This window comes from Narcine bancroftii, chromosome 2 (genome assembly GCF_036971445.1).
Source record: "Narcine bancroftii isolate sNarBan1 chromosome 2, sNarBan1.hap1, whole genome shotgun sequence".
NCBI classification, from domain to species: Eukaryota; Metazoa; Chordata; class Chondrichthyes; order Torpediniformes; family Narcinidae; genus Narcine; species Narcine bancroftii.
Window position 1 is genome coordinate 197091652 of NC_091470.1, and position 25627 is coordinate 197117278.

At 49.3% G+C, this 25627-nt stretch overlaps 1 protein-coding gene across 3 annotated transcripts in view; it reads left to right on the forward strand.

The window, feature by feature from the left end:
- The window catches only part of trappc14 (trafficking protein particle complex subunit 14), a 38422-nt gene that overhangs the window by 8004 nt on the left and 4791 nt on the right, over window positions 1–25627 (forward strand). For 2 of the 3 annotated variants that reach the window (XM_069919947.1, XM_069919946.1), the window contains exons 3-10: window positions 2636–2765; window positions 6496–6582; window positions 9933–10053; window positions 13796–13943; window positions 16701–16783; window positions 18430–18602; window positions 22545–22699; window positions 24695–24891. In XM_069919947.1, the coding sequence (XP_069776048.1) occupies window positions 2636–2765; window positions 6496–6582; window positions 9933–10053; window positions 13796–13943; window positions 16701–16783; window positions 18430–18602; window positions 22545–22699; window positions 24695–24891 (1094 nt within the window). Of the gene's footprint in view, window positions 1–2635; window positions 2766–5479; window positions 5651–6495; window positions 6583–9932; window positions 10054–13795; window positions 13944–16700; window positions 16784–18429; window positions 18603–22544; window positions 22700–24694; window positions 24892–25627 lie in introns of those variants that run through there. The other variant, XM_069919948.1, reaches the window with a different exon arrangement.

Below are 25627 nucleotides of genomic sequence, written 5' to 3' on the forward strand. Positions count from 1 at the left end.
CCTGCTACCTGTCCATAATCCTCCAATCCCCTCACATCCATGCACTCATCCAACCTTCTCTTAAATGACAAAACCGACTCTGCTGTAGCCACCTCTTCAGGAAGGTCATTCTACTCCGACGCCACTCTCTCAGTGAAGAAGCACCATGTTATATTACTCCTGAAATTTTGCCCCCTAACCCTTAACATGACGCCTTGTTCCATTCTCACCTACCCTCAGGGGAAAGATCCTATTCGCATCTACTCTATCCCCTTCATAATTTTAAATACCTCTATCAAATCTCCCCTCAACCTTCTACGCTCCAATGAATAAAGTCCCAGTCTACTCAATCTTTCTCTGTATTCAAGATACTGCAATCCAGGCAACATCCTTGTAAACCTTCTTTGCACCCTCTCTACCTTATCTATATCCTTCCTATAATTTGGAGACCAGAACTGCACACAATACACCAAAATTGGCCTCACCAATGCCTTAACCAGTCTCAACATCAGCCCCCCCAGCTCTTTTATGCTATGATCTATAAAGGCCAGAGTACCAAAAGCCTTCTTCATCACCCTATCTACATGGGAATCCACCTTCAAGGAATGCTGAACAATTATTCCAAGATCCCTCTGTTCCTCAGCATTCCTCAATGCTCTCCCCTTCACTGCGTACATCCTATTTTTGATATTCTTCCCAAAATGAAACACCTCACGCTTATCTACATTAAACTCCATCTGCCACCTTTCCAAACAATCCAAATCCTTCTGCAGTCCATGAAAACCCTCCTCAGTATCCACAACTCCCTCTATCTTTGTAACGTCCGCATATTTACTCACCCAATTTTCCACCATCATCCAAATCATTAATATAAATGACAAACAACAAGGGATCCAACCCCAATCGCTGAGGCATACTGCTTGTCACCGGCTTCCATCCTGACAGACAGTTGTCCACCATAACTATCTGGTACCTATCTTCCAGCCACCGCTGAATCCATCTGACTATCTCTATATTAATCCCTAGAGATTGAACTTTCTTCATTAACCTTCCATGCGGAACTTTATCAAAAGCCTTACTAAAATCCAAATAGATCACATCAACTGCTCTACCTTCATCAACCTTTCTGGTCACCTCTTCAAAAAAATTCAACAAGATTCGTCAAACACGACTCCCCTCACAAACCCATGTTGGGTGTCCCTGATCAATCCTTGCCTATCCAGATGTTTATACATATTAGCCCTAAGAATTCTTTCCATTAGTTTCCCCACCACCGAAGTCAAACTTACTGCCCTATAGTTGCTTGGCCTACACCTTGATCCCTTTTTAAACAGCAGAACCATGTTTGTTACCCACCAATCCCTCACCATCACCTTTCATCTTAAAATATGGCTCTCTTAGTTACTTCCCCCAATCAAAGTGGAGAAAACCTACTCGCACCCTCTCTGTCTAGACCTCACATAATTTTGTCAGCCCCGATCAAATCTCCCCTCGTTACATCTCCGATGATCTGTAACAGAAGACCACGTCTTGGGAGCAGAGGTGAAGAAGGCAGAGGGATTGAGAGAAGGGAACAGAATCCTTACAGGGTGCGAGAGGTGCATGGGGGGGGGGGGGCTAAATTGTGGGAGTTGGTGGGATCGAAGAGAAAACAAAATCTGCGGGAGTCTGTCTCCCCGATGGAGACTTGGGCTGAAAGGCTTTCTCCTGCACTTACTTTCTGTAAAACGGGGACTAATCATTTCCACGGATGCTGTTGGACTTGCTGAGTCTCTCTTGCTTCTCTTGATTTACTCAGGAGTTCAGCAACTGAAGTTTCTTGTGGTTTCTCACACCCCCTTCCCCCAAGTCACCTTTATTTATTGTTCATACCGCACTCGCACGGTAAAGACGAGATAGCATTTCTCCAGGACTATGGAGCATATTTACATTAATATAAGCTCATTAAACATATTGAAATATTAAGACATATGCGGTAAAAGTCCATGATACACTATCCACAAATGTTCTGGGAGTTCAGGAGCCTGGTGGCTTGGGGGAGAAAACTATTGCCCAATGTGGACGTAAGGGCCCGAGTGCTGCGGTACCTCCTTCCAGATGGCAGAAGAGCAAACCGTTTGCGTGAGGGATGTGTGGAGTGTTTTACAACGTTTATTGCCTTTCCCCTGCATTGCATGTTGTAGATGTCCCATCGTGGTAGGAGGAGAGCCCCCCCACCCCCCCCCCCCATGGTTTTTTCCACCGACTTCACTATCCTCTGCAGGATCTTGCAGTCCGAGGGGATATAGCTTCCAAACCGTGCCACGATGCAGTTGAACAGGAGGCTCTTGATACATCCTCTGCAAAATGTAGTGAGGATGGAGGGTGGGAGATGGACTTTTTTCAGCCTTTGCAGGAAGCAGAGGCGCTGCTGGGCTTTCTTGGCTCTGGAGCAGGTGAGGTTCTCTGTCAAGTGCACTCCAAGGAACTTGATTCTCTTGTCGCCCTCAATGGTAGAGCCGTCAATGGTCAGCGGAGAATGATCCCCACTGGGCCCACCCTCCCCATCTCAATTCTCTTGACTCAGCCACTCAACTTGAGGATCTCTCTGTCCCCAAGTATTCCCTCCGCCTGCACGGCCCTCAAGCGTTCCCCTGACCAGTGTTCTCCATTGCAGATCATCGTGACAGTATGGCGGAGGGATCAGGAGAAGGCCGAGGTACGGGAGCACGGCTACCTGACCATCCTGCAGAACCAAAGTCCCTCCCAAATCTTCAGAGAGGATCAAAGCACTTTCAAAGCCCAAGGTACGCCATGGCGGGGCATTGGGAAGTGCTTCCGGAGGAGTGGCACAGTCAATGATCTGTCCTTATCCAATTCTTGGGGTGGGGGGGGGGTACAGGCAGATACAGCATTGCATCAGAAGCCCAGTTCCTTGCCACAAGAGCATTGAAAGGCTTAGCTCTGCGTCCTTTACAGGGAACTCGCAAAGCAAAAAAAAACACACGTCGACACTCTCCAGGGAGGTTCTGAATTTAAAACTTCACAAGAAACCATCTGTTTAATGTGAGTGAAGGAATGTATTGGGGAGATGGTAGATATCTAGAAAGCATTGGTGGTGTGAAATACAAAAGTTTGGCGACGCTGTGATTGTGGTTAAAAATGGAGAAATGCTGGAGGAGCCTATAATGTGCCAGCCCATATAAACCTACTCCACATTCAATCAAAACCTTCCCTCCCCATATTTTTCTTGTATCCATGTGCCTGTCTGAGCTTTTGGATGTCCCTATTGTACCAGTCTCCAGGACCAATTGCAGGGATCTCCAAGTGGCCACTCATTTCAATTCCCCACCCTATTCCCATGCCAAAGACTTTCGTGTTTCACCCAATGAAGTTATTTTAGCACAGTAGCACATTTTAGAACGAGGAGATATGGGTGTAAGACGTGGGTGAGGCCAAATTTGGAGTAATTGTGTGCAGTTCTGGTCACCAAACTACGGGAAGGATATCAGTGAGATTGAAAGAGTGCAGAGAAGATGTTGCCAGGTCTTCAGGAGTTGAGTTACAGGGAAAGATTAAACAGGTTAGGGCTTTATTCCTCAGAGCATAGAATGAGGGGAGATTTGATCGAGGTTTACAAAATTATGAGGGGAATAGACAGAGTCAATGCAAGTCAGCTCTTCCCCCTTAGATTAGGGGAGATAAATCCAAGAGGACATGGCTTTAGGGTGAAAGGGGAATGGTTTAGGGGGAACTTCTTCACTCAGAGAGTGGTGGGAGTTTGGAACGAGCTACCATCTGACGTAAATGTGGGCTCCCTCTTACATTTTAAGAATAAATTGGATAGATACATGGATGGGAGCGGTCTGGAGGGTTATGGAATGTGGGCAGGTCAGTGGGACAAGCAGTATGACATTTCAGCACAGACTAAAAGGGCCGAATGGCCTGTTTTCTGTGCTCTATGACGTGTCTGTCCATGGTCTCCTGCACTGCCAGACTGAGACCACTGGCAGGCAAATCAGAGGAGCAACACCTTGTATTGTGACTGGGCTCCCTCCAACCAGATGGCACGAACATCAACTTCTCCGGTTTCTGTTCGCCCCCATCACCCTCCATCTATCTTCTAGCTCTGTCTCTCTCTCTTTATCCCTCTGACTCTTCCTCCTGCTCTGCGTTCGCAGAGACATCCCCTCCCCGATCATTTCTCACCTTTCCTCTCCTGTCCAATTATCACCCTTTGTCTGTCGGCCTATGCTCCTCCCCCTGCCCTTTCTTTCCTTCTCCCCATCCTTTTATTTCGGGTGCCTGCCTACTTTTTAACCCACGCCTTGAAGAAGGGCTGAGACTTGAAACATCAGTTATATTTACGTCCTGTGGGCTCTGCGAGACCGGCCGAGTTCCTCCACCATTTCTATGTCTTCTCTACAATCACAGTGTCCGCAGACTTCGGTGTTTCACAGGATGCTCAAATTGGATCACCACTGGAGTGTCAGAGGCTGAGGGGAGACCTAATAAGTAATAAAGTGAGGAATGATGTTGCGAGGATGGACAATAATGTTAATCCCAGAGTTAAAATGTCACATACTACACACTTGTTCAAGGTGAAGAGAGAAGTTAGCCGCAGGATAATGGAATCTCAAAGCTGTATGTGATGTGTATGTACTCTTAACAATAAATCTGAGAAAGATGAAAAGAGACGTGTGGGGCAAGTTCTTTTTTTCTGCAGAGAGTGGTGGGTACCTGGAAAGGGCTCCGGGGGATTGGGTGGGGTGGGGGGGGTGTAATGGAAGAGGCAGATATGATGGTGGTGTTTGCAGTACAGGCCCTTCAGCCCACTTTGTTGTGCTGACCAATGTAAACTAATTTTTCCCAACTTCACGCCCATGCGCTTGGTCTAAAGCCCCTTTTACGCAGCCTCTTAAAAGTGGGAATATTATGCCATGCCTTCTGTTTAAAAAGATACAAACGCAAAATTTAGAGTGGGGGGGGTCATTGTGGTCCCGCCTTTAAGCCGGTAGTGGAGGTAGTCACAGCACTGCTGGATCAACGTCTGTGTAAAAAAGGCACGCCAGGATCGGCTGCGGGTGTATCCGAAGCGAAGTTCAGGTGGCAGCACTGAAGGCGCTGTTCTGGCACCTGAAAGGTCCGCAGCGGGGAGAGGCGCCGCGGAGCAAACGCAGACTCCTGTCGACTGTGGCCGTAGTCCTGCCCGCTTTTAGGTGCCATGGGGGAGCATTCGGAAGCGGAGAATGCACCTACCTGAGCTTTCAGATGGCCTCCCAACAGCCGCATTCAGATATTTTAGGCTTTATGTTGGGGTATTCTGGCCACCTGAAAGCGTCTTAAGATGACACTGGGACAGCATTACACCGGCATTGTTTGGTCCAGTGTAAACCAGCAAAGCCGGCTAAATGACAGATCTTCTTTACGGCAGTATTGTGGGATCTCTACGTAAAAAGGACTTAAAAGTCTTTTGAATGTCCCTGGAGTGCCAGCCTCCACCGCCATCCCCGGCAATGCATTCCAGGTACTGTTTTAAAAAGAAAATTTCCTCTTGACTTCTCCCCTAAACTTTCCTCCGCTCACCTTAAACTGATGTCCCCTGGTATTTGCTCTATTTATTTATGTCTTCTAGGTTGTCACGTGAATATGCGGGGATAGAAGAGGATAGATCATGCGTATGCTGACCAAAGTAGGGCCATACTAGCCCCACCTGCCTGTGTTTGGCCAAGATCTATCCGAATCCATGTATCCGTCTAAATGTTTTGATTTAATTGTTTTAAATGTTATTACCAGCATAGTAACAGTCCATCCCGCCCAATAGATCAATAGCCTACAAATCCCATTTGTTTTTGAAGGGTGGGAGGAAACCCATACAGACAAGGGAGAATTGACGAGCTCCTTATACACAGCTCTGCACTCTGGTCACTGGTGCTGTACAGGTTGAACCCCTTTAATCCACTGGAACCTGGCAATTGCCAGACCAAATAAAATGCTGGAAAACAGAATTTGATCCCTAAGGGAAACCCCCCCCCCATGTTAAAATATCAAAGGTGGAACAAAGCTTAAAACAGGAAATAGCACTGTGGGTCGGCGCGGTTACTGCAGTGCCAGCGATTGGGTCGTTAGTACAAATTCCCAACAGACAGCACAGGTCTTGAGTCCCAATCGCATGCGCTGTAAAGGTCGAATTTGCTGCCGTTAGAACAAACACCTTATGGACAGCGCACGACTCGAACCCCGGTCCTAGACCACGGGAGTTGCCCGACCACAGAGTGCCGGATAATAGAAGTTCAACCTGTAATAGCATTGCAGCATCTTAAACATTACAGTAGAACCTGCTACAACCACCTCCTCTATCAGCCCATCGCACAGACCTACCACTCTCTGTTTATATTAAAAAAAAAGTTACCCCTCTGATTCCTCTGAAGTCTCTTCCCCCTCACCTTAAACTGGTTCTTAATTTTCCCTGATTCTGGGTAAAATATTTTGTGTTTATGGATATCTTTTTCAACCTCTCTTGCACTCTCTCCCCAGTGAGTACGTTACTTACAGTGCTACCACCTCCAACAGTCAAGTGTCGGCAACTCAACGTGTCAGGGAAGCAGCTGACAGTAATTAAAGGTAATGAGGCAAGTGGCTGTGATTTTGGGATTGGGGGGGAGGGAGCTCATTTGCCCACCCCTGCTGATGGTGTGTCGAAGTGTCGGCGCTTGAAGCATGCCGTTTGTTGATACAGAACTGAGCCCACCATATGCTTGACGCCTCAACCGGTCCTTCCCCTTGCCAGTCCTGCTTGACCCCCAAGGCGGACGAGTCTCGCATCAGTCGGAGACGTTGCAATCAAACTGCACTCTCGATGCTGAGATGTTCGATTGTCTCTGACTGATGGAAACAAATGGAGGTAGTCTTTTCACGTTCATTACCATCCCAATGAACAACGAGACAAAACAGTGATTCTCTGAATTACAGTGTACACACTATACGCCTCCTATATGATAAATATTTTAGAATAATTTAACTCCCAATTTATTTTCAAGGGATTGAAGGTTACAGGATACTGTTCATCAATCTCACAGCCTGCGGGAAGAACTATTTCCCAGCCTGGCAGTCCTGATTTTTGATGCTCCTGATGGTCGTGGGTCAAAGATCCTGTTGCTGGACCTGATTGTAAGCAATGTTCCCAGTGAATGCTGTCAACAGAGGAAAGGGAGACCCCGGTGATCTTCTCGGCCATTTTGATGATCCTCTGTATAGGCCTGATCTGATACTTTGCAGCTACCATCCCACACAGTGGTGCACCTCTCTCAGTTACGCCCCTGTAGAGTGTAGTCAAGATGGACCAGATGCAGTGTGGCCCCGTTATAACACGATTGCTGGGGTCCATAAAATCTCATCATGAGAGAAGCCGGGGTTGTGCTAAATCAGGATTTCAATAAATTGTTGTTGTTACAGTTGAAATTAAAACACAAATTAATTTTTAGTAAACCAGAAATGGCAGTTTTGCTAGCAGGAAACAAAATGTGTGGTGCTAAGCGCTCACAGCTTAACACTGCTCAGCAGCTTGTTTAAATGCGTTTCAAAGTACTAAGAACTACATTCATGGATAGAGCACTTGCAACTCCACCCTGTAGTTGGTCAGAGTAGCAAGTGGCAGACAGTTCCCGCTCCTGCCGGGGTCGCTTTCTTGAGCATCTGCAGATTTTGGCATCTGTGGAGGGGGTCCAACGACTCATCATGTTATATCCGAATTTGTGTTAAATCAGGGTTGCACCCCCATGTGGGTCCTTTGGCTCCCGGTCTCCACCACCCCCTCAGCCTTCATGAATCCCACGGCGACTGAATCCCTCACTGATCTGCTGCTAGGGCTCTCTCTCGATGGAGGGGAGGGGTGGGATTTGTTCTCTCATTCCGAATCCCTGAGCTAATCCACTGATCCCTTTGGCTCTGCAACTTCTTGTGGTCAAAGTTCAAACTTATTGTCAGAGTACGTGCATGACATCACATACAACCCAGTGATCCCTTTTCTTCTTTGCAGGCCAGGCAGAATTACCACTTCTCGGTAGTGCAAAAAAAAATTCTTCACAGGAAGAATGTAAATGTTCAGTGATAATTAATGAGCAAACTAAGAGGCCTTAATGAGTCTCTGATTGAGTTTGTCGTTGAGGAGTCTTATGGTGCAGGGAGAGCGGCTGTTCCTGAACCTGATGGTGCGAGTCTTGTAGCGCTGATACCTCTTTCCTGACGGCAGCAGCGAGAACAGAGTGTGTGCTGGGTTGGGTGGAACCTTTATGATCGCTGCTGTTCTCCCCCGTAGATGTTCTCGATAGTGGGGAGGGTTTTGCCCATGATGTCCTGGGCTGTGACCACTACTTTCTATTCTAGTATCGATGCCCCCATACCAGGCTGTGATGCAATGGGTCAGCACACCTTCCACCACACATCTGAAGTGATCCTAAAATATCTGTTTTTACTGTAGAGCCTTGAAGTTGTCCAGTGCTTGAGGATTTCTGCTACAGTAGTTTCACCTGCAGCTGAGTGAAGACCCAGACTCTCTCTCTAACTTCGTAGTCAGTGCACGCAGAAGGCTTGACCACCTCCACTCTCCCCTTCTGCGCGAAATCCTACTTTGCATGCACGGGTTTTGCCACGCCTTTTGACCTGTGAGCCCCAAAGCATGAGACACACCTGCTCCCTTCCCCCAGGGATGCTCGGGCAGGTGAGGTTACTCAGCCCCCTGCTACCAAGGTTGTTTCCCCAGCTCTCCCCCTCTGAATGGCACACTGGAGGAACTGAACCCGCTAGGGTGGCAGGGAAGAAGAACGGTTGGTGGGGGGGGGGGGGGGGGGGGGTTCCAAATCCATACATCCCTCAAGGTCGCCGTGCAGGTTGATAGGATAGTTAAGAAAGCCATGTTGCAACTCTACAAATCTCTGGTGAGACCACACTTGGGAGTATTGTGTTCAGTTGTGGTAACCTCATTACAGGAAGGATGTGGAAGCTGTGGAAAGGGGCAGAGGAGATTCACCAGGATGTTGCCTGGATTGGAAAATAAGTCTTATGAGGCAAGGCTAGCTGGGCTGGGACTTTTTGCTTTGAAGTAAAGAGGTTGATGTAGCGGCTAGCGGAACGCCTTTAGAGCGCTACTGATCGGGACTTGGGTTCGAATCCCGCTGTCTGTAAAGAGTTTGTACTTTCTCCCCAGGGGCTCCAGTTTCTTCTCCCCAGGGGCTCCAGTTTCCTCCCCCCTTTTGAAAAGTACTGGGGATGTCAGTAAATTGGGTGGCTTCTGGACAAAAATGACCTGTTACCGTGCTGTAAAGACTTAATAGGGGTCTTCAAGATTCTGAGAGGCATAGATAAGGTCGGCAGCCATCACCTGTTTTCCAGGGCAGGATGAGCAAAGCACAAGAGGACATGTGTACAAAGTGAAGGGAGGGAGGTTTAGGGGAGATGTCAGGGGGAGGTTACTCACACAGAGAGTTGTGGGAGCCTGGATTGCCTTGCCAGGGATGGTGATGGAGGCTGGAACATTAGGGATATTTAAGAGACTCTAAGACAGGCACATGGATGGAAGAAAAATAGAGGGTTGCGGAGGAAGATTAGTATTTTTTTAAGGAATATATGGGTCAACACAAAGGGCCTGTACTGTGCTGCAGTGTTTCTATGGATATTGCCTGACCTGCTCAGTTCCTCTAAGCATATTGTGTTAAACCTCCAGGTTCCCGCTTTTGCACTCTCCTGTGAACCTCCTTCCTCTTGGATGAGAGCTGTCCCACCACTCCCCCCCCGCCGCTACCTTCTAACGCTTTGTGTGCTACCAGTCGTAACTCCGTATCGAACACCGACTGACAATGCTGCATCGTTTCCACACGGAGAGCACGACGATAACTATCAACTAAATAATTTTGTTTGCTTTGGCTGCTTACACTGCAATGGATGTTGAAATGGCTGCTCTCTCTTCACTTCAATAGTGCTAAACACCTCCTCTCAAGAGGAGATCTCCATCCAGGACGTGCGGGTTTTGCCAAACTTTAACGCCAGTTACTTACCCATGATGCCTGATGGCTCCGTGCTGCTGGTAGACAACGTCTGGTGAGAGTCTTTGCCGTGATCCCCTCTCGAGCCGTTCAAGGGCCCCGGTAGTTGCGGTCCTGGCAGATTGGGGAAGGGGATTTGCCATCCATCCTGCTCCCTTGCTTGGCACGTCACCCTGCTGGGGCAATGGGGGATCACTCCTAGAAGTTCAGTGGTGTTTGGAAGGATGTGGGGGGGGATCTGCTTTTTTTTCTAGGGAATGGGGAAAAAGGAGTGGTTTGGAGAGTGGGCAAGAAGGGTGGGGTGAAAAAGTGCTGCTGCCGGATTAGAGCAGGATGATGGGGGTGCGGGAAGAGATGAGGGCTGTTATTTAGCGGAGGTGAGGGGATGGGTTAAAGGGAATTGGTCCTTTATCAGTGTGTTCAACAGTTGCCCCGAGTTTACCTGCAACCTTTAATGCAACAAAACCTACCAAGTCGTCTCATCAGAGCTGCTTATTGATCAGAATCGGGCCCCTGAGCCACACTTAACATCCCCGTACTTTTTACGGACCGTTCAAAAATGAGAGGACAGTCAGCATCTGTTTCCCAGGGCAGGAATAGCAGACATCTGTACAAAGTGAAAGGAGGGAAGTTTAGGGGAGACGTCGGGGGTAAGTGTTTTACACAGAGTTGTGGAAGCCAGGGATGGTGGTGGAGGCTGAAACGTTGGGGGAATTTCCGATTTATTTTCAGAGTACATACGTGACATCAAATACAATCCAGCAGGCACGGCAGAATTACCACTAATTGGTAGTGCAAAAAATTAACTACACAGCATAAAACATTTAAAGAACTGTAAACAGATAATGAATCTAACCAAACTCCAATACAGAGAGAGCAAAGAAAATCAATAAAATGCACCAGTAAGAGCCCTCAAATGAGACCCTGATTTTATTGTTGAGTCTGTTGGTGGAGGGGTAGCGGCTGTTCCTGAACCTGGTGGTGCGAGTTCTTGTGGCCCCCAAGCGAGAACAGCGTGTGCTGGGCGGTGAGGGTCCTTGATGATCGCTGCTGCTCTCCGACGGCAGTGTTCCCTGTAGATGTTCTCGATGGTGGGGAGGGTTTTTACTTGTGATGTACAGGGCTGTGTTCATTACCTTTTTGAAGGGCTTTATGTTCAGGGGCATTGGTGTTTCCCATACCAGACCGTCATGCAGCCGGTCAGCACACTTTCCACCACATCTCGTTAGAAATTTGCCAGGGTTTCATACCAAACCTCTGCAAACTCCTGAGGAAGTAGAAATGCTGACGTGCTTTCTTCATGATGCCAATGGTGTGATCCTCCAAGACAGTGACTCCCGAGAAACTAAATCTTCTCAGAGACTCTTAGATAGGCACATGGATGGCAGAAAAATAGAGGGTTACAGGGTAGGGAAGGTTTAGTGTGTTTTTAAGGAATATATGGGTCGGCACAACATCATGAGCTGAAGGACCTAAAAAAGAATTAGCACTGCATTCTGGCTATTACATGACTATAAATGGTAACTTGAACCATAGAACACCACAGCACAGAAAACAGGCCGTTTGGCCTCTCTAGTCTGTGCCGAAACATCATTCCGCAAGTCCCACCCATTCCCTAACCCTCCAAACCTCTCCCATCCATGTATCTATCCAATTTATTCTTTAAACATGAGAGTGAGCCCAGCATTTACCATGTCAGATGGCAGCTCGTTCCACACTCCCACCAATCTGAGCGAAGAAGTTCCCCCTAAACCTTTCCCCTTTCACCCTAAAGCCATGTCCTCTTGAATTTATCTCCCCTAATCTAAGGGGAAAGAGCCGACTTGCATTGACTCTGTCTTAAATCCCCCATGATTTTGTAAACCTCGATCAAATCCCCCGTCATTCTTCTACACTCCAAGCAATCAAGTTCTAACCTGTTTAACCTTTCCCTAAACCTTGATAACCCCCTCCCCCCACCAATCCCCTCTGGTAGCTCATTCCACACATTAACTGCCGCCTGCCTTTGAAACGTTTAATCCTTCAGATCATCTTTAAGCTTCTCCCCCTCGCTCCTGCACCATGTAGTTCTAAATTAGACCCTAATCTCTGCTGTATGCGTGGAGTTTGCATGGTCTACTGACCATGTGGGCACCCCAACGCCAGATGCTCTGGTTTCCAAGCATGTAGGGCACCTAGGAGTGCGATAGAACAGGGAAATCTGGCAATATAAGACCCATGGGCATATAAGACACCCCCACCCCCTTCCCATTGCAGTAGGGAATATTGAAAATTTGTTCTCACTGGGGAAGTGAGCTACGGCGGCGGCTCTAGAATTAGATGGGTTTCCTTGGAGCTGGAGGGCCACGCTGCTGCACATGGAGCCTATCCCGGCTGCAAACACCGAGTTCTCTCGCAGCGACCGCGCTCCTTCAGTCGCCCGCGGCTCCTTTCCTCCCTGCCAAAGTAGCAGTGTGGCCACAGCACCACCTACGTCGCCGGAAATGGTGCACGCTGCCCAGTGTGACAACCAGCTCATCTGCCGCCAGGCTGCCGCTTCTCCCCAGTAGCGTTTCATGCCCGCCGGGAAACTGCAGCCAGCGAACAAGAAGCAGGTTCTCTGTGTAATTGCTCACCATACCTTCTCAGTTGTGGACGACAGAAGATGATGAGCCACAGCTGAATGCCCCAGGAAATCCAATGTTAATGAAATCGGTGCCCTGAGTCCCACCTGTGCTCTGGCCAATAGCCCGAGACCCCAAGTCTGCTTGCTCGAAGAATCTAATCTAATCAATGCACGACAATATCGCTCATGACATACAATGTATGGATCGCGCTTAATTTCATCCGCATTGTAAGACCTGGGGGGGATATCTTTGAGCCAATTTTTGGGGAAAAAAGTGGGTCTTGTATTGTCGTCAAATACAATTCATAATTCCCTGAAAGTGGCGACACAGGTAGATAGGGTTGTAGAGAGAATTTTTGACACATTTGCCTTTAAAAGTATTGAGTACAGGAGCTGGGATGTTATGGTAAAGTTGTACAAGACCTTGGTGAGGCCAAATTTGGAGTATTGGGTGTAGTTTTGGTCACCGAACTACAGGAACGATCTCAATAAGATAGAAAGAGGGCAGAGAAGATTTACTAGGATGTTGCCCAGACTTCAGGAACTGAGTTACAGAGAAAGTTTAAACAGATTCGAACTTTATTCTCTGGAGCATAAGAATGAGAGAAGATTTGATTGAGGTATTTAAAATTATCAGGGGTCTAGACAGAGTAAATGTAGGTTGGCTTTTTCCACTGAGGGTGGGCGAGCTACAAACCAGAGGATGTAGGTTAAGGAAGAAAGGGGAGAGATTTAGAGAAGTGTTGGGAGTGTGGAACGAGCTGCCAGCTGTAGTGAGCGCAGGCTCAATTTTAACATTTTAAGAACAATGTGGAGAGGTTCATGGATGGGAGGGGTTTGGAGGACTATGGTCTGGGATTAGGGAGAATAATGTCTGGATGTGGGGGAAGAGTCTTGTTTGGGAAGTTGACAGGAGCGTAGGGGAGAATGAAATAGGATCAGTGCACGCGGGCAGATGCTGGTCAGCACAGACTCCATGGACGAAGGGCCTGTTTTTGTGCTCGCTTGTGACCAGAGTTGCTGTCACCTGTCCCTTTGCGGCTCTCTCTCTCCCCACCTCACCCCATCCCTTGCAGCCAGTGCTGAGTTGGGATGCAAGTCGTGGTCTGGTGCCCACCCACTCACCCCCCCTTTCCCAAGGTCTTGTTAGGGGTTTGGTTGAATGTCCCTGCGCTTGCTCTCTCGCCTTCAGCCACCAGTCGGGGGACGTGTCTGTGGCATCGTTCTGCAGGATGAACGGCACCTCCAGCCACCTTCCCACAAGGCTCAGCACCCTGGAGGAGCAGGCCTTCCTCTTTCAGCTGCAACTGAACGAGCGGCCGCAGGAGGACGCCAAGGAGGTACGGGGAGAAGGAGTGGGGTTTCAGTTTGTTTGCTTCTACTCGACAAAGGGCCCCAGACCAGAAACGCTAATTCCCCTCACTCCCCATGGATGCTGCATGACCTGCTGAGTTTCTTCAGCACATTTGTGTGTAACACTCAGCCCCAACATTGGCAGTCTTCACATTAAGATTGTGAGGATTATTCCCGGAGCGAGAGGTGGGGAGAAGATGCAGAGATCCAAGGTGCAGGGTTCTATTAAGGGAACCCATCTCCTTCTCTCTCTTTCTCTTCCCCTTTTTCCCCTCCTTTCACAGAGCCAAACTCAATTCTCATCTTTCCTCATATCCAGTTAACACCTTTTGTGGGTCTGGTCTGCTCCCCCTTGCCATTCTTCCTTTCTTCTCTCTAATTAAGACACCTGTCTACTTTTGGCTTGTACCTTCAAAAAGGGCTCCGGCCCATAACATCTTTACCCCCTGTGAACGCTGAGAGACCAGCTGAGTTCCTCCAGCATTCCGGTATGTTTTTACTATGGCTTCGGCGTCTGCAGACTTTCATGTTTCACATTCAACATCAAGCGACAGCCATTCTCCTCCCACTGACACTACCCGGCTCTTTGCGTTCCTCTAGATTGGCTCCTGTGTGGTCTCGAGGCCCCAGTGCTCGGAGGAAGGCAACAGCAGCTGGCTAAGGAGAGCAAATGGGTTTTGAGCGGGTGTTGCAGCAGGGACGGTGCTTCAAAGTGGGGTGGTGCATAAATGCAATGTTGGTTAAGGCCACACCTGGAATGTACTGCAGTCTACAAACCTATAGGGAGGGGATGGGAGGGATTCAGTTTAACCAATTTGCCAGAGGAACTAAGTGGGTCAGGCAGCATCTGTGGAGGGATGTGGATGCAGATTCTAGGGTCAAGATCCTTTGTCCTACTAGCAATGTGCTTTTAAGCCCAGATTCCAGCTCCTGCTCCCCATGGCCCGAACCTGGACTTACCACCCAGTACCGCCACCCGAGCTCCCATCACCTTGAACGACTCAGGACTTACCACAGTATCCATGCAAAAAGTCAACCCCCAAATTTGTCCCGAAAACAAATTGGTCGCCAAAACTCAACTATTATACGGTAGTACCTTCCACAACCAGAAGTGAAACATGAAGGTCTTCAGACACCATTGTTAAAGTAAAAACAACATTGGAGAAAATCAGCAGGTCAAACAGTGTCCTTGATAGATGAAGACACATCAGCAACATTTTGAGCTTGAGCCCTTCAACAGGGTTATCTATCTTTATCTTTGCTACATAAAGTACAGATTAACGTCCACGAGACGATCTGTGAAATTGGGCATTATGTGATGTGTACATACTTAGCAAAGCTATATGGGATCCTGAACTCACAGCTGTTTAAAACTTACATGTAAGCACTTTCTTAGCCTATATCACACACAATTTAACAAAGATCATCTGCGTCACTGTTCTCAGCTCCCTCAGTGTGTTCCACTGGGAGAGTTTCAGGTTGAGTAACCTCCATTACTGTTGCTCTGTAATGTCTGAAGGACCTGGCCGAAGCTCCTCTTGGTGGTGGGGGGTGGGTGTCGACTTCTTCAGGAACCGTGTCCAGCATTGCTGCCGAGTTTGCTTTTCCTTCCTCAATTTCTTTATCTTCAGCAAACACTGTATGGGCATCCCTCTCTTATCAGTAAAAAGCATTCAGCGTTTGCCTCCATCTCTTCAGCAAGCTGTTGAGGTCTACAAAGAATGTGGCTAACCCCTTAACGGTGAATCACCTGTTCCTCTCCTCCTGCAATTTCCTCTTCCCTTGCCTCCTCTTCAGTTCCGGTTATGTCCACTACGTCCCGTTCTCCGATCGGGATTTCTGCCCGAACTCCATCATAGCCCTACCGGACCATGGGCGTATATGCAGTCGGTTGTTAAGCAGCGCACACAGCTGAGATTCTCCAGCATTGTGTTTTTAAAAACCTTCCTCAACCACCTTCTCCGTCAGCCTTTCCATACTCCCAACACACTCTGAATTTTAAAAAAAAATCACCCTTTGAATTCCTGTAAAATCTGTTCCCCCCCCCCCCACCCCAACCCCTGCACTTTACACCTCTGAATACAGATTTCCCCTACTCTAGGCAAAAGACCTGTGCATTCACCCAATCTATTCCTCATGATTTTGTCCACCTCTGTGAGATCAGCCCTCATCCTCCTGTGCTCCAGCAGCTTGCTTAACCTCTCCCTGCTCAAGCCCACCCTCCCCACCTATAGCAATCCTCCACCCCACCCCCTTAGTCCTGGCCACATTCTCTTCATTGCTTTAATTGTCTATCGTTGCATGCCCCAAGATACAGTGGAAAAGCTTCGTTCTGCCCGCTCTCCAGGCAAGCCAACCCACACTTGAGTTGAGATAGTGCCCATGGTGTACCTTGGAGGTTGGGCCACCTGTTCCTGCTGGAGAGATGCAGGAACTCCAGAAACAATGAATCTTTGAGGGGGTGCAGACTCAGCAGGTCGGGCAGCATCTGTGGAGAGAAATGGGGCAGGATCCTTCTCAAAAGATGTACAGTCTATTTTTCTCCCACTTGGCAGCAACTCGATAAGAATTGATGTATCCTATTTACACCGTGCAGCAGTGCAGAATGCGTCCCTGTGTGCTTGTCTGTCTGTTTCTGTGCCTAGTTTAATGGCCACACTCGCTCTATGATATTTCACACCCTCTCCCCACCACCTCCATCCAAGTGCCTTGAGGTAAAGCAGTAAACTCTCCCTCTGTTTCAGGGGCTGGAGGTGCCACTGACCGCAATCGTCTGCTGGTCCCCTACGAACCAGCTTCTCGCTAACAAGATCTACACTCATTACAGGTGAGCGGTCGCTCAGACCTTGTACTGATCGTTTGTTCTACAAAGGCTGTTCAGCCCTTTTGCTCTCTGCCAGCTTGTAACGGAGCAGACCTTTTCCATCTATTTTTGTTGTACACGCAACATTCCAGCACAGTTCAGGCCCTTCAGCCCACAATGTTATGCGGGCATACTCAACCTTCACTTCCTCATGCCCTTAATCCTCTATTTTTCTTGCATCCATGTCCCTTTGAAGATTTTTAAATGTCCCTATTGTACCAACCTTCACCACAGCCCTTGGCAACATATTTTGGGCACCCACTACTGTGTTTAAAAAAAAAAATAACTTGCCCCCGATGTCTCTCAAAAACTTGCCTCTCATCCCCTTATACAGATGTCCTCTGGTGTTTGTTACTCCCATCTGGGGAAAACCTAGATTTAGACAAATACAGCAGGGAACAGGCTATTTCGGCCCATGAGTCCGTGCTGCCCAATTTACACCCCAATAACCTACAACCCCCAGTGCGTTTTTAACAGTGGGAGGAAATGGAAGCCCACGCAGAATCGGGGAGAATGTGCAAACTCCTTATAGAAAGCGCGGGATTCGAACCCTGGTCCCAATCACTGGTGCTATAAAGGCATTATGCTAACAGCTACACCGGCTATCTCCTATTACCTATGCCTCTCAGACACTTCCCAGCAATTTGTTCTCTCCCATCTCCTCCATTTTAATCCTTTTCCAGTCCTGGAGTCATAAAGCACAGAGGGGCAGCACGATTGGTGTAGCAGGTTAACACCACGCCGCTTCAGTGATGGGGACCTGGGTTTCGAATCCTGCGTTACCTTTAAGGAGTTCTCCCCGGGGCCAGTTGCACCCAATTGACCCATAATCCCCACTGTCCAAAACGAATGGTGGGGGGGGGGGGGGTAGGTGAATTGGGTGGCACGGGCTTGTGGGCTAAAATGGCCTGTAACCGTGCTGTAGGCCACTATAAGACTCTCTGCATTCACCCGATCTATTCCCCTCCTGATTTTGTGTTCCGCTACCAGTTCACGCTGCACTCCAAGGAATAGAGCACCAGCCTGCTCAGTGTCTCTCCCAGCTCAGCCCCACAGGTCCCCAACATCTCCTCAACTGTCTTCTTTCCAGCATGTCAAACGTCAGCCGCTCTGGGTTCACTCTCCGGAGTCACAGGGAGGGGGATGTGCGCCGCTAGTTTGCTGGCCTCTTTGGTGGCGGCACGGTTAGCGCAACGCTATTACGGCGCCAGTGATTGGGACCAGGGTTCGAATCCCACGCTGTCTTTAAGGAGTTTGCACATTTTCCCCATGTCTGCATGGGTTTTGACGGCGATCTCTGGTTTCCTCCCACCCTTTGAAACGTACCGGGGGTTGTAGGTCAATTGGTTGTATTTAGGGCAACATGGGTTCGTGGGACGAAAGGACTGTTACCGTGCCGAACGTCGAAACGTAATCGAAGCTCGACCAGATAGGACACGCTATCCTTCCCGGAGTAGCCGTGACTTTGTGCCCTTGCCGCCAGCACCTGGCACCCATGAGCTTTGCATCGGGCTCTGTAACCAACACTCGGAGTGGCCGAGGGACGTTAATTGAGGGTTTCTCCCTCTTCCCCTCCCCCCCCCCCCCCCCCACCCCGCGCCCGACTGCAGGCTGCCAAACATCCAGCTCGACCGGCCCAGGTTTGTGATGATGGCATCGTGTGAGTCGCCTGTGCCCATGTACAAGAGGTTCACGGTCAAGTACACCCTCCTCAACAACCTGCAGGACTTCCTGGCTATCCGGCTGGTCTGGACCCCAGAGACTGCACTCAGTGCCCAGGCAGGTTGGTGTTCCCGTCTGCAGCTCAGATGGCGGAGGAGGGAGGAGTTGGTGGGAGGACCAAATGTGGTGGGTGGTTACGCTCCATGGGAGGGGGGCTCGATTGGCGGAGGAGAGGGGCTAGATGGGGAGAGAGGGTGTGGGGGGAGTTGATGGGAAGACCAGATGTGGATGATGATGGTCCTGGGGGAAGCAGGGGCTGAGGCTCGATTGGTGTTGGGGGGGGGAGCCAGACGTGGTGGGTGGTGATGCTCCAATGGTAGGAGAGATAGTCCCTGACTTACACTGGTCTAACTTAACAATTTTTCAAAGTTACAATGGTAGAATCTGTACTGTACTTTGCATTTTGGCTAGGCTGATGTTCAGTGTCTCCCTACAGCTCTGTATCAGAGCTGATTCCACTGCCCTCCCCTCTTCCCACAGCCCCGTGTCAGTCCCTACACTGATCCCACTGCCCTGCTCTCTCCCAACGGCCCCGAGTCAGTCCCCATACTGATCCTACTGCCCCACTCTCTCCTGACGCCCCAGAGTCAGTCGCCACACTGATCCTGCTGCCTTTTTCTAACTCAGGATTTTTCGACTTCCGATGAGAGTGCCTGAACATAACTCCCATCGTAAGTTGAGGACTACCTGTACTTAAAGAGACACAGCATGGTAACAGGCTCTCCGGACTGCACTGCCCAAATATACGTGTGCAACCAATCAACCGACTAACCCCGTCTTTGGAACATGGGAGGAACCCAGAGCAGCCTGAGGAAATCCACACAGGCCACGGGGTACACGGTTCCTTTAATTGTCACATAATGATACATTAAAAATGTAAAGTACATAATATACTTTGACTTTCATCTTTCGAGTCGCTGGGGGCATCGCCCGGCGCCCCTAACAAAAGGAGAAAGAAAAGTAAAACAGAGTCCCTTCAGGGACACGGAGCATCCGTGGATTCACCTCCAGCCCTCCCGCAGCCGCACAGACCCCAGTTCAATTCCACGAGTTCTCTGTGTATCTGAAGGGACTCTTTTTTTGCTTTCTCCTATTAAAAGTATGACAGGAAATCACAAAAAGAGATTATATCTTTTTTTTTAAAGTAACGTGATAGGAAATTCTTAAGGTGATTTTCGTGATCAGCAGCCCAAAAGTGTTCAGGAAGCAAAGTCTTTGTTGTCCAGTGTAGTCTGTGTGGCTGCAAAGGCAGTGCTGGAGGTGTATCCATGGACACCCAGTGTCTCTGAAGGGTCTGCCTTCTGCTTCTCTTTCCCCTATAAATGGCGCCCAGCAATACTCTCGGCAACTCTTTGCCCTACTACAGGCAGAGGTTGAAGTATACCGTGTACGTTACATTGTTGTGTATTGTTATGACAATAAAAGGAGCCTTGAACCTTGACCTCGCCTCATCAGCAAAAACCCCCCCCCCCTTATTTCTAGAGGTGACTCCTCAGCCCCACCCCCGCCCCCCAAGCGAGTTTATCCTTTCTCTGGCAAGGAGGTCAGAATTGTGCCCCAGCTCAGCCTCCCCTGCGTCCCTCGTTGCAGGACTGGGCTGCTTTCACCTCCCAGAGGACACAACAGCACCCTTCGACCCATCTCATCCATGCTGAACTATTACTCAAGTTTCAGATTTATTGTCAGAGTAGATTACTTTTCTCTACAGGTACAGCAGAACTACCACTAATTGTTAATGCAAAAAAAACCGTACACAGCATAAACAAATAAAAGAACGGTAAACAGATAACGAATATAAAACTGTGCAATACAGGGAGAATTTTAAAAATCAATAAAGTGCACAGTAAGAGTCCTTAAATGAGTCCCTGATTGAGTTTGTTGTTGAGGAGTCTGATGGTGGAGGGGGAGCAGCTGTTCCTGAACCTGATGGGTGCGAGTCTTGTGGCACCGAGACCTCTTTCCTGAAGGCAGCAGCGAGAACAGAGCGTGTGCTGTGTAGGTGTGGGATCCTTGATGATCGCTGCTGCTCTCCCAATGGCAGCATTCCCTGTCAATGTTCTTGATAGTGGGGGAGAGTTTTGCCTGTGATGTCCTGGACTGTGTCCACTACCTTTTGGAGGGCTTTACACTCAGGGGTATTGGTGTACCAGACCTTGATGCAGCTGGTCAGCACACTTTCCACCGCACCTCTGTATAAATTTGCCAGGGTTTCTGGTGTCGTAACGAACCTCCGCAAACTCCTGAGGAATTCGAGGCACTGATGTGCTTTCTTCACGATGCCATTGATGTAGTGATTCCCAAGAACTTAAATTTGCTCACCCTCTCCCCCCTGATCCCCCAGTGATCACTGGATCATACACCTCTGGCTTTCCCTTCCTGAATTCAACAATCAGCTCCTTGGTTTTGGTGTCAGTGAGTGCGAGGTTGATGTTGGTGCACCATTCAGCCAAGTTTTCAATCCTTGTACGCTGACTCATCCCCTTCCTTTATACAACCCACTACTCGGGTAACATCAGCAAATTTGTAGATGGGTTATTGTCGTACAGAGCCACACAGTCATGGGTGTAAAGTGAGTAGAGCAGAGGGCTAAGAACGCTCCGGTTCCAATGGAAATTGTGGAGAAATTCTTACCAATCTTCATTAGAGGTGAGGAAATCCATGATCCAATTACACAGTGGGATGTTAACTCCCAGGTCTTGGAGTTTGTTGATCAGTTTTGAGGGGATGGTGGTGTTATTGGCTCTGAGTAACTGGATTACTCTCCCCCATTGACCTGGACGGACTATAGCCCTCCATCCCCCTCCCACTCATGTACCCATCCAAACTTTTCCTTGCCCGTCAAAATCAAACACACATTCAACACATGCTTGTTCCGAACTCTACGTGAAATTCTCCCAAATGTTCCCTTTAAACATCTCTACCCCCACCCCCACATCCCATGTCCCCAAGTTCTTGTCTCACCCAACCCTGGTGGATAAAGCCTGCTTGCTTTTGCTCTGTCTTGACAGTACGGTTAGCAGGATGCTGTTGCAGAAGCCAGTGACCCGGGTTCAAATCCGGCACTGTCTGCGTGGGTTTTCCCCGGGAGCTCCGGTTTCCTCCCACTCTCCAAAAACGTCTTGGATCGTAGGTTGAGGTGAAACACAAAAGTCTTCAAGACGTTGTGATTGCAGTGAGCACCCATACGAGGTAAAGATGTGTAACATTTTGGGCCTGGGCCCCTCTTCCAAGGTATGGATGAATTAGCAAGCTGGAGAGGAGGAAAGAATGGAGTGCAGAATGGAGGAAAGGGGGAATGCAGACCAACAGTCAAAAGGTGATTAGGAAGGCAGGCAGGAGGAAACGAGATTGATTGGGGGAGCAGGGTTCAGCTCTGTGAATGCAGAGCTGGGGGAGGAGGATACCGAGGGAAAAGTGAAGAGAGAGAGGAAGGGATAGATGGAGAGGGGAGGGGGTGCTAACGGAAACTGGAGAAGTCGACGTTAATGCTATAGGGTTGGAGGGTGGCCAGACGGAAGATGATGCCGTTGGATTTAGGTGATTGTGTGTGTGGGGGGTGGGGGGGGATCACGGGCTCATGGGCCTGTTACCATGCTGTGTCTCATCCAAAATTTTACTCGCTGCCCCTCAAAATTTTGCATACTTCTATCAAATCTTCCCTCATCCTCCTGGCGGTCCAGGAAATAAAGTCACCTTTCGCTGAAGTAAAAACGCACCAAAACGCTGGAGGAACTCGCCTCTACAGGAGACAAAGAAATATCGCTGATGTTTCAAGGGAGAAAAGAAAGGCTCAGGCCCAAAATATCAGCAATATGATGCTTTGATGCTGGAAAGACCGGCTGAGTTCCTCGAGCATTTTGGTGTTCTTACTCCAATCACAGCATCTGCAGCCTGTCGAGTTTCCCTCACCTTTCCCTGTAACTCAGTCTGGCAAGGTCCTCGTAAATCTTCTCTGCGCCATTTCACTCTTGCTGATATCTCTTCCCTTCTCTCTTTCCCCCAGGCAAGAAGCTGTCGGTCGAGGACCAGCGGGTGGCCAAAGCCACTCTCAGCTCGGTGGTCTGCTACACCCCGCTCAACCACTTGGGCTTCTGCAAGAAGGGCAGCACTATGACATACAGTGTGGCCTTCCAGGTTCTGCGGGCCGGCCTCTTTGAGGTAGGGGGGCAGCAGCACGTAACCGGACCCACCCCCCCCCACCCCGGTAATCTCTGGCCCTGCCAGTGGAGCAATTCTGTTAGTTCTCACTTGCCCCAAAATCCGCGCCCATTCTTTCCCTTGGCTTGCCCGTTAAAGGCGTGCTTAGAGACAACAGCTTCCAGATATGGAAGTCAGCCTGAAGAAAACTGAGGTCCTCCATCAGCCAGCTCCCCACCATGATTACCAGCCCCCCCACATCTCCATCGGGCACACAAAACTCAAAACGGTCAACCAGTTTACCTATCTCGGCTGCACCATTTCATCAGATGCAAGGATCGACAATGAGATAGACAACAGACTCGCCAAGGCAAATAGCGCCTTTGGAAGACTACACAAAAGAGTCTGGAAAAACAACCAACTGAAAAACCTCACAAAGATAAGCGTATACAGAGCCGTTGTCATACCCACACTCCTGTTCGGCTCCGAATCATGGGTCCTCTACCGGCACCACCTACGGCTCCTAGAACGCTTCCACCAGCGTTGTCTCCGCTCCATCCTCAACATCCATTGGAGCGCTTACATCCCTAACGTCGAAGTACTCGAGATGGCAGAGGTCGACAGCATCGAGTCCACGCTGCTGAAGATCCAGCTGCGCTGGATGGGTCACGTCTCCAGAATGGAGGACCATCGCCTTCCCAAGATCGTGTTATATGGCGAGCTCTCCACTGGCCACCGTGACAGAGGTGCACCAAAGAAAAGGTACAAGGACTGCCTAAAGAAATCTCTTGGTGCCTGCCACATTGACCACCGCCAGTGGGCTGATAACGCCTCAAACCGTGCATCTTGGCGCCTCACAGTTTGGCGGGCAGCAACCTCCTTTGAAGAAGACCGCAGAGCCTACCTCACTGACAAAAGGCAAAGGAGGAAAAACCCAACCCCAACCAACCAATTTTCCCCTGCAACCGCTGCAATCGTGTCTGCCTGTCCCGCATCGGACTTGTCAGCCACAAACGAGCCTGCAGCTGATGTGGACTTTTTACCCCCTCCATAAATCTTCGTCCGCGAAGCCAAGCCAAAGAAGAGACAACAGCTTCCAGATATGAAGCGAAAGGGAGTACCCTTTTGGGGCCGCTGGATGTGTGCGAATCCTGACCCCTTCCCTTCCAATAACCTCCGTAGAAGAGAGGTAAAGGGCAAATTGCAGCAGAAGGAAGAATAAAATGGTTGGCATGGATTCAAAGGGCTGAAGGGCCTTGTCTTGCAGTCTGATGTGACCACAAAGGTTGTTCCAGTTGGAGTCACGCACTGTGGAAACGGACCTTCCGGCCCAACCTGCCCATGCCAACCAAAATGTCCTAGTTGCACTGGTCCCATCTGCCTGCGTTTGGCTCCACATCCCTCTAAACCCATCCTATCCATGGATCTATCCAAATGTTCCTTAAACATTGCAATAGTCTCTGGCTCAACCACCTTTCTGCAACCTACACCATCTTTTTTTAAAATGTTACCCCTCAGGTTCCTGTTAAATCTTCCTCAATGTAAACCCATGTCGTCTGGTTACTGATTCTCTGCATTCACCTGGTCTATTCTTCTCATGATTACCTTTCGCCCCTCATTCTCTTGCGCTCCAAGGGATGAAGCCCTAGCCTGTGTAAGCTCTCCCTCTGGCTCAGCCACCGGGTAGTACAAAGCTGTTACAGCGCCAGCGATCAGAACTGGAGTTCAAATCCCACGCTATCTATAAGTTTGTACGTCCTCCCTGTGCCTGCGCAGGTTTTCCCCGGGGCCTCTGGTTTCCACCTACCGTTCAAAACATACCAGAAGTGTAGGTTAATTGGGGGGCACAGACACATGGGCTGACACGTGGGCCAAAATGGCCTGTTACTGTGCTGTATGTCTAAATTTTTTTTTTAAATGTTTGCTCCATCTGAATTTCATTCCCTCCCGCTCCTGAACCCTAATTGCTTGCTTCCTCCCTCCCCTCCATCCCGGCCTGTGTCCATCCCTCCCCAGCTGAGCCAGCACATGAAGCTGAAGCTGCAGTTCACCGCCAGCGTGAGCGGCCAGACGTCGGAGGCACGGCCGGTCTCCAGGAAGAACAGCCCCAGCAGCCCAGCAGTGCGCGACCTGATGGAACGTCACCATGCCAGCCTGGGCCGCTCACAGTCCTTCTCCCACCAGCAGCCATCCCGCACCAGTCACTTCATGAGGTGGGCGCCCTTTCTTGTCTCATGTGCGCCTGCGCTATGTCACGTTCCGCCTTACCTGCATGCACATTCTGTCTCGTGCGCACGAGCGTGTCCTGTTGCGCTCCTTCTCCAGAGGATTGAGAACCAAATTGTGGTGGTGGTTGACATTGTATAGCTACCCAGCAGGAAGAAAGCAATGGAAGAGGGTCAGCATGCCTGCAGCGGAGGGGTAATCTGCAAATATCTCAGTGGAGTTGGAACTGTGATTGGTCACAGAGACGCCCAGTGAGCGCACAGCCCTGTGAAGGCCAGGTGACGTGGAGAAGGTGCTGTCACCATTCTTCACTGTCTGTGGCCTGCAGGATAGAACGTCATGGATCTGGTAGCAGACAGAGGTTACGTCATTGGGCGATTAGTTTGCCAGCTACTATGGTGCTGAAAGAAGAGCTGGACTGAGTAAGTAGTAGGTGTTGAGTGCTAAGTAGAGGGCCAGGAAGGGGGGGCAGGATCAACCATGAGCCTAGTTGGGCTGTCGGTGAATGTGACGAGGGATTCGTTCGGACGGTCCAAGAAGCAACAAGCCTGAAAATAATTCAATCACAGCAAAGATCTTTATTTCTAGTCAAGTTTATTACCGTCCGGTTGTGCCAGCGAAACAGTGTTCTGCAGTCCTCAGTGCAAAACATGCAGACACACAACCAGACGTAACACACAAACAGACAAACTATACAATCGCAGGACATTGTAATTCTATAAA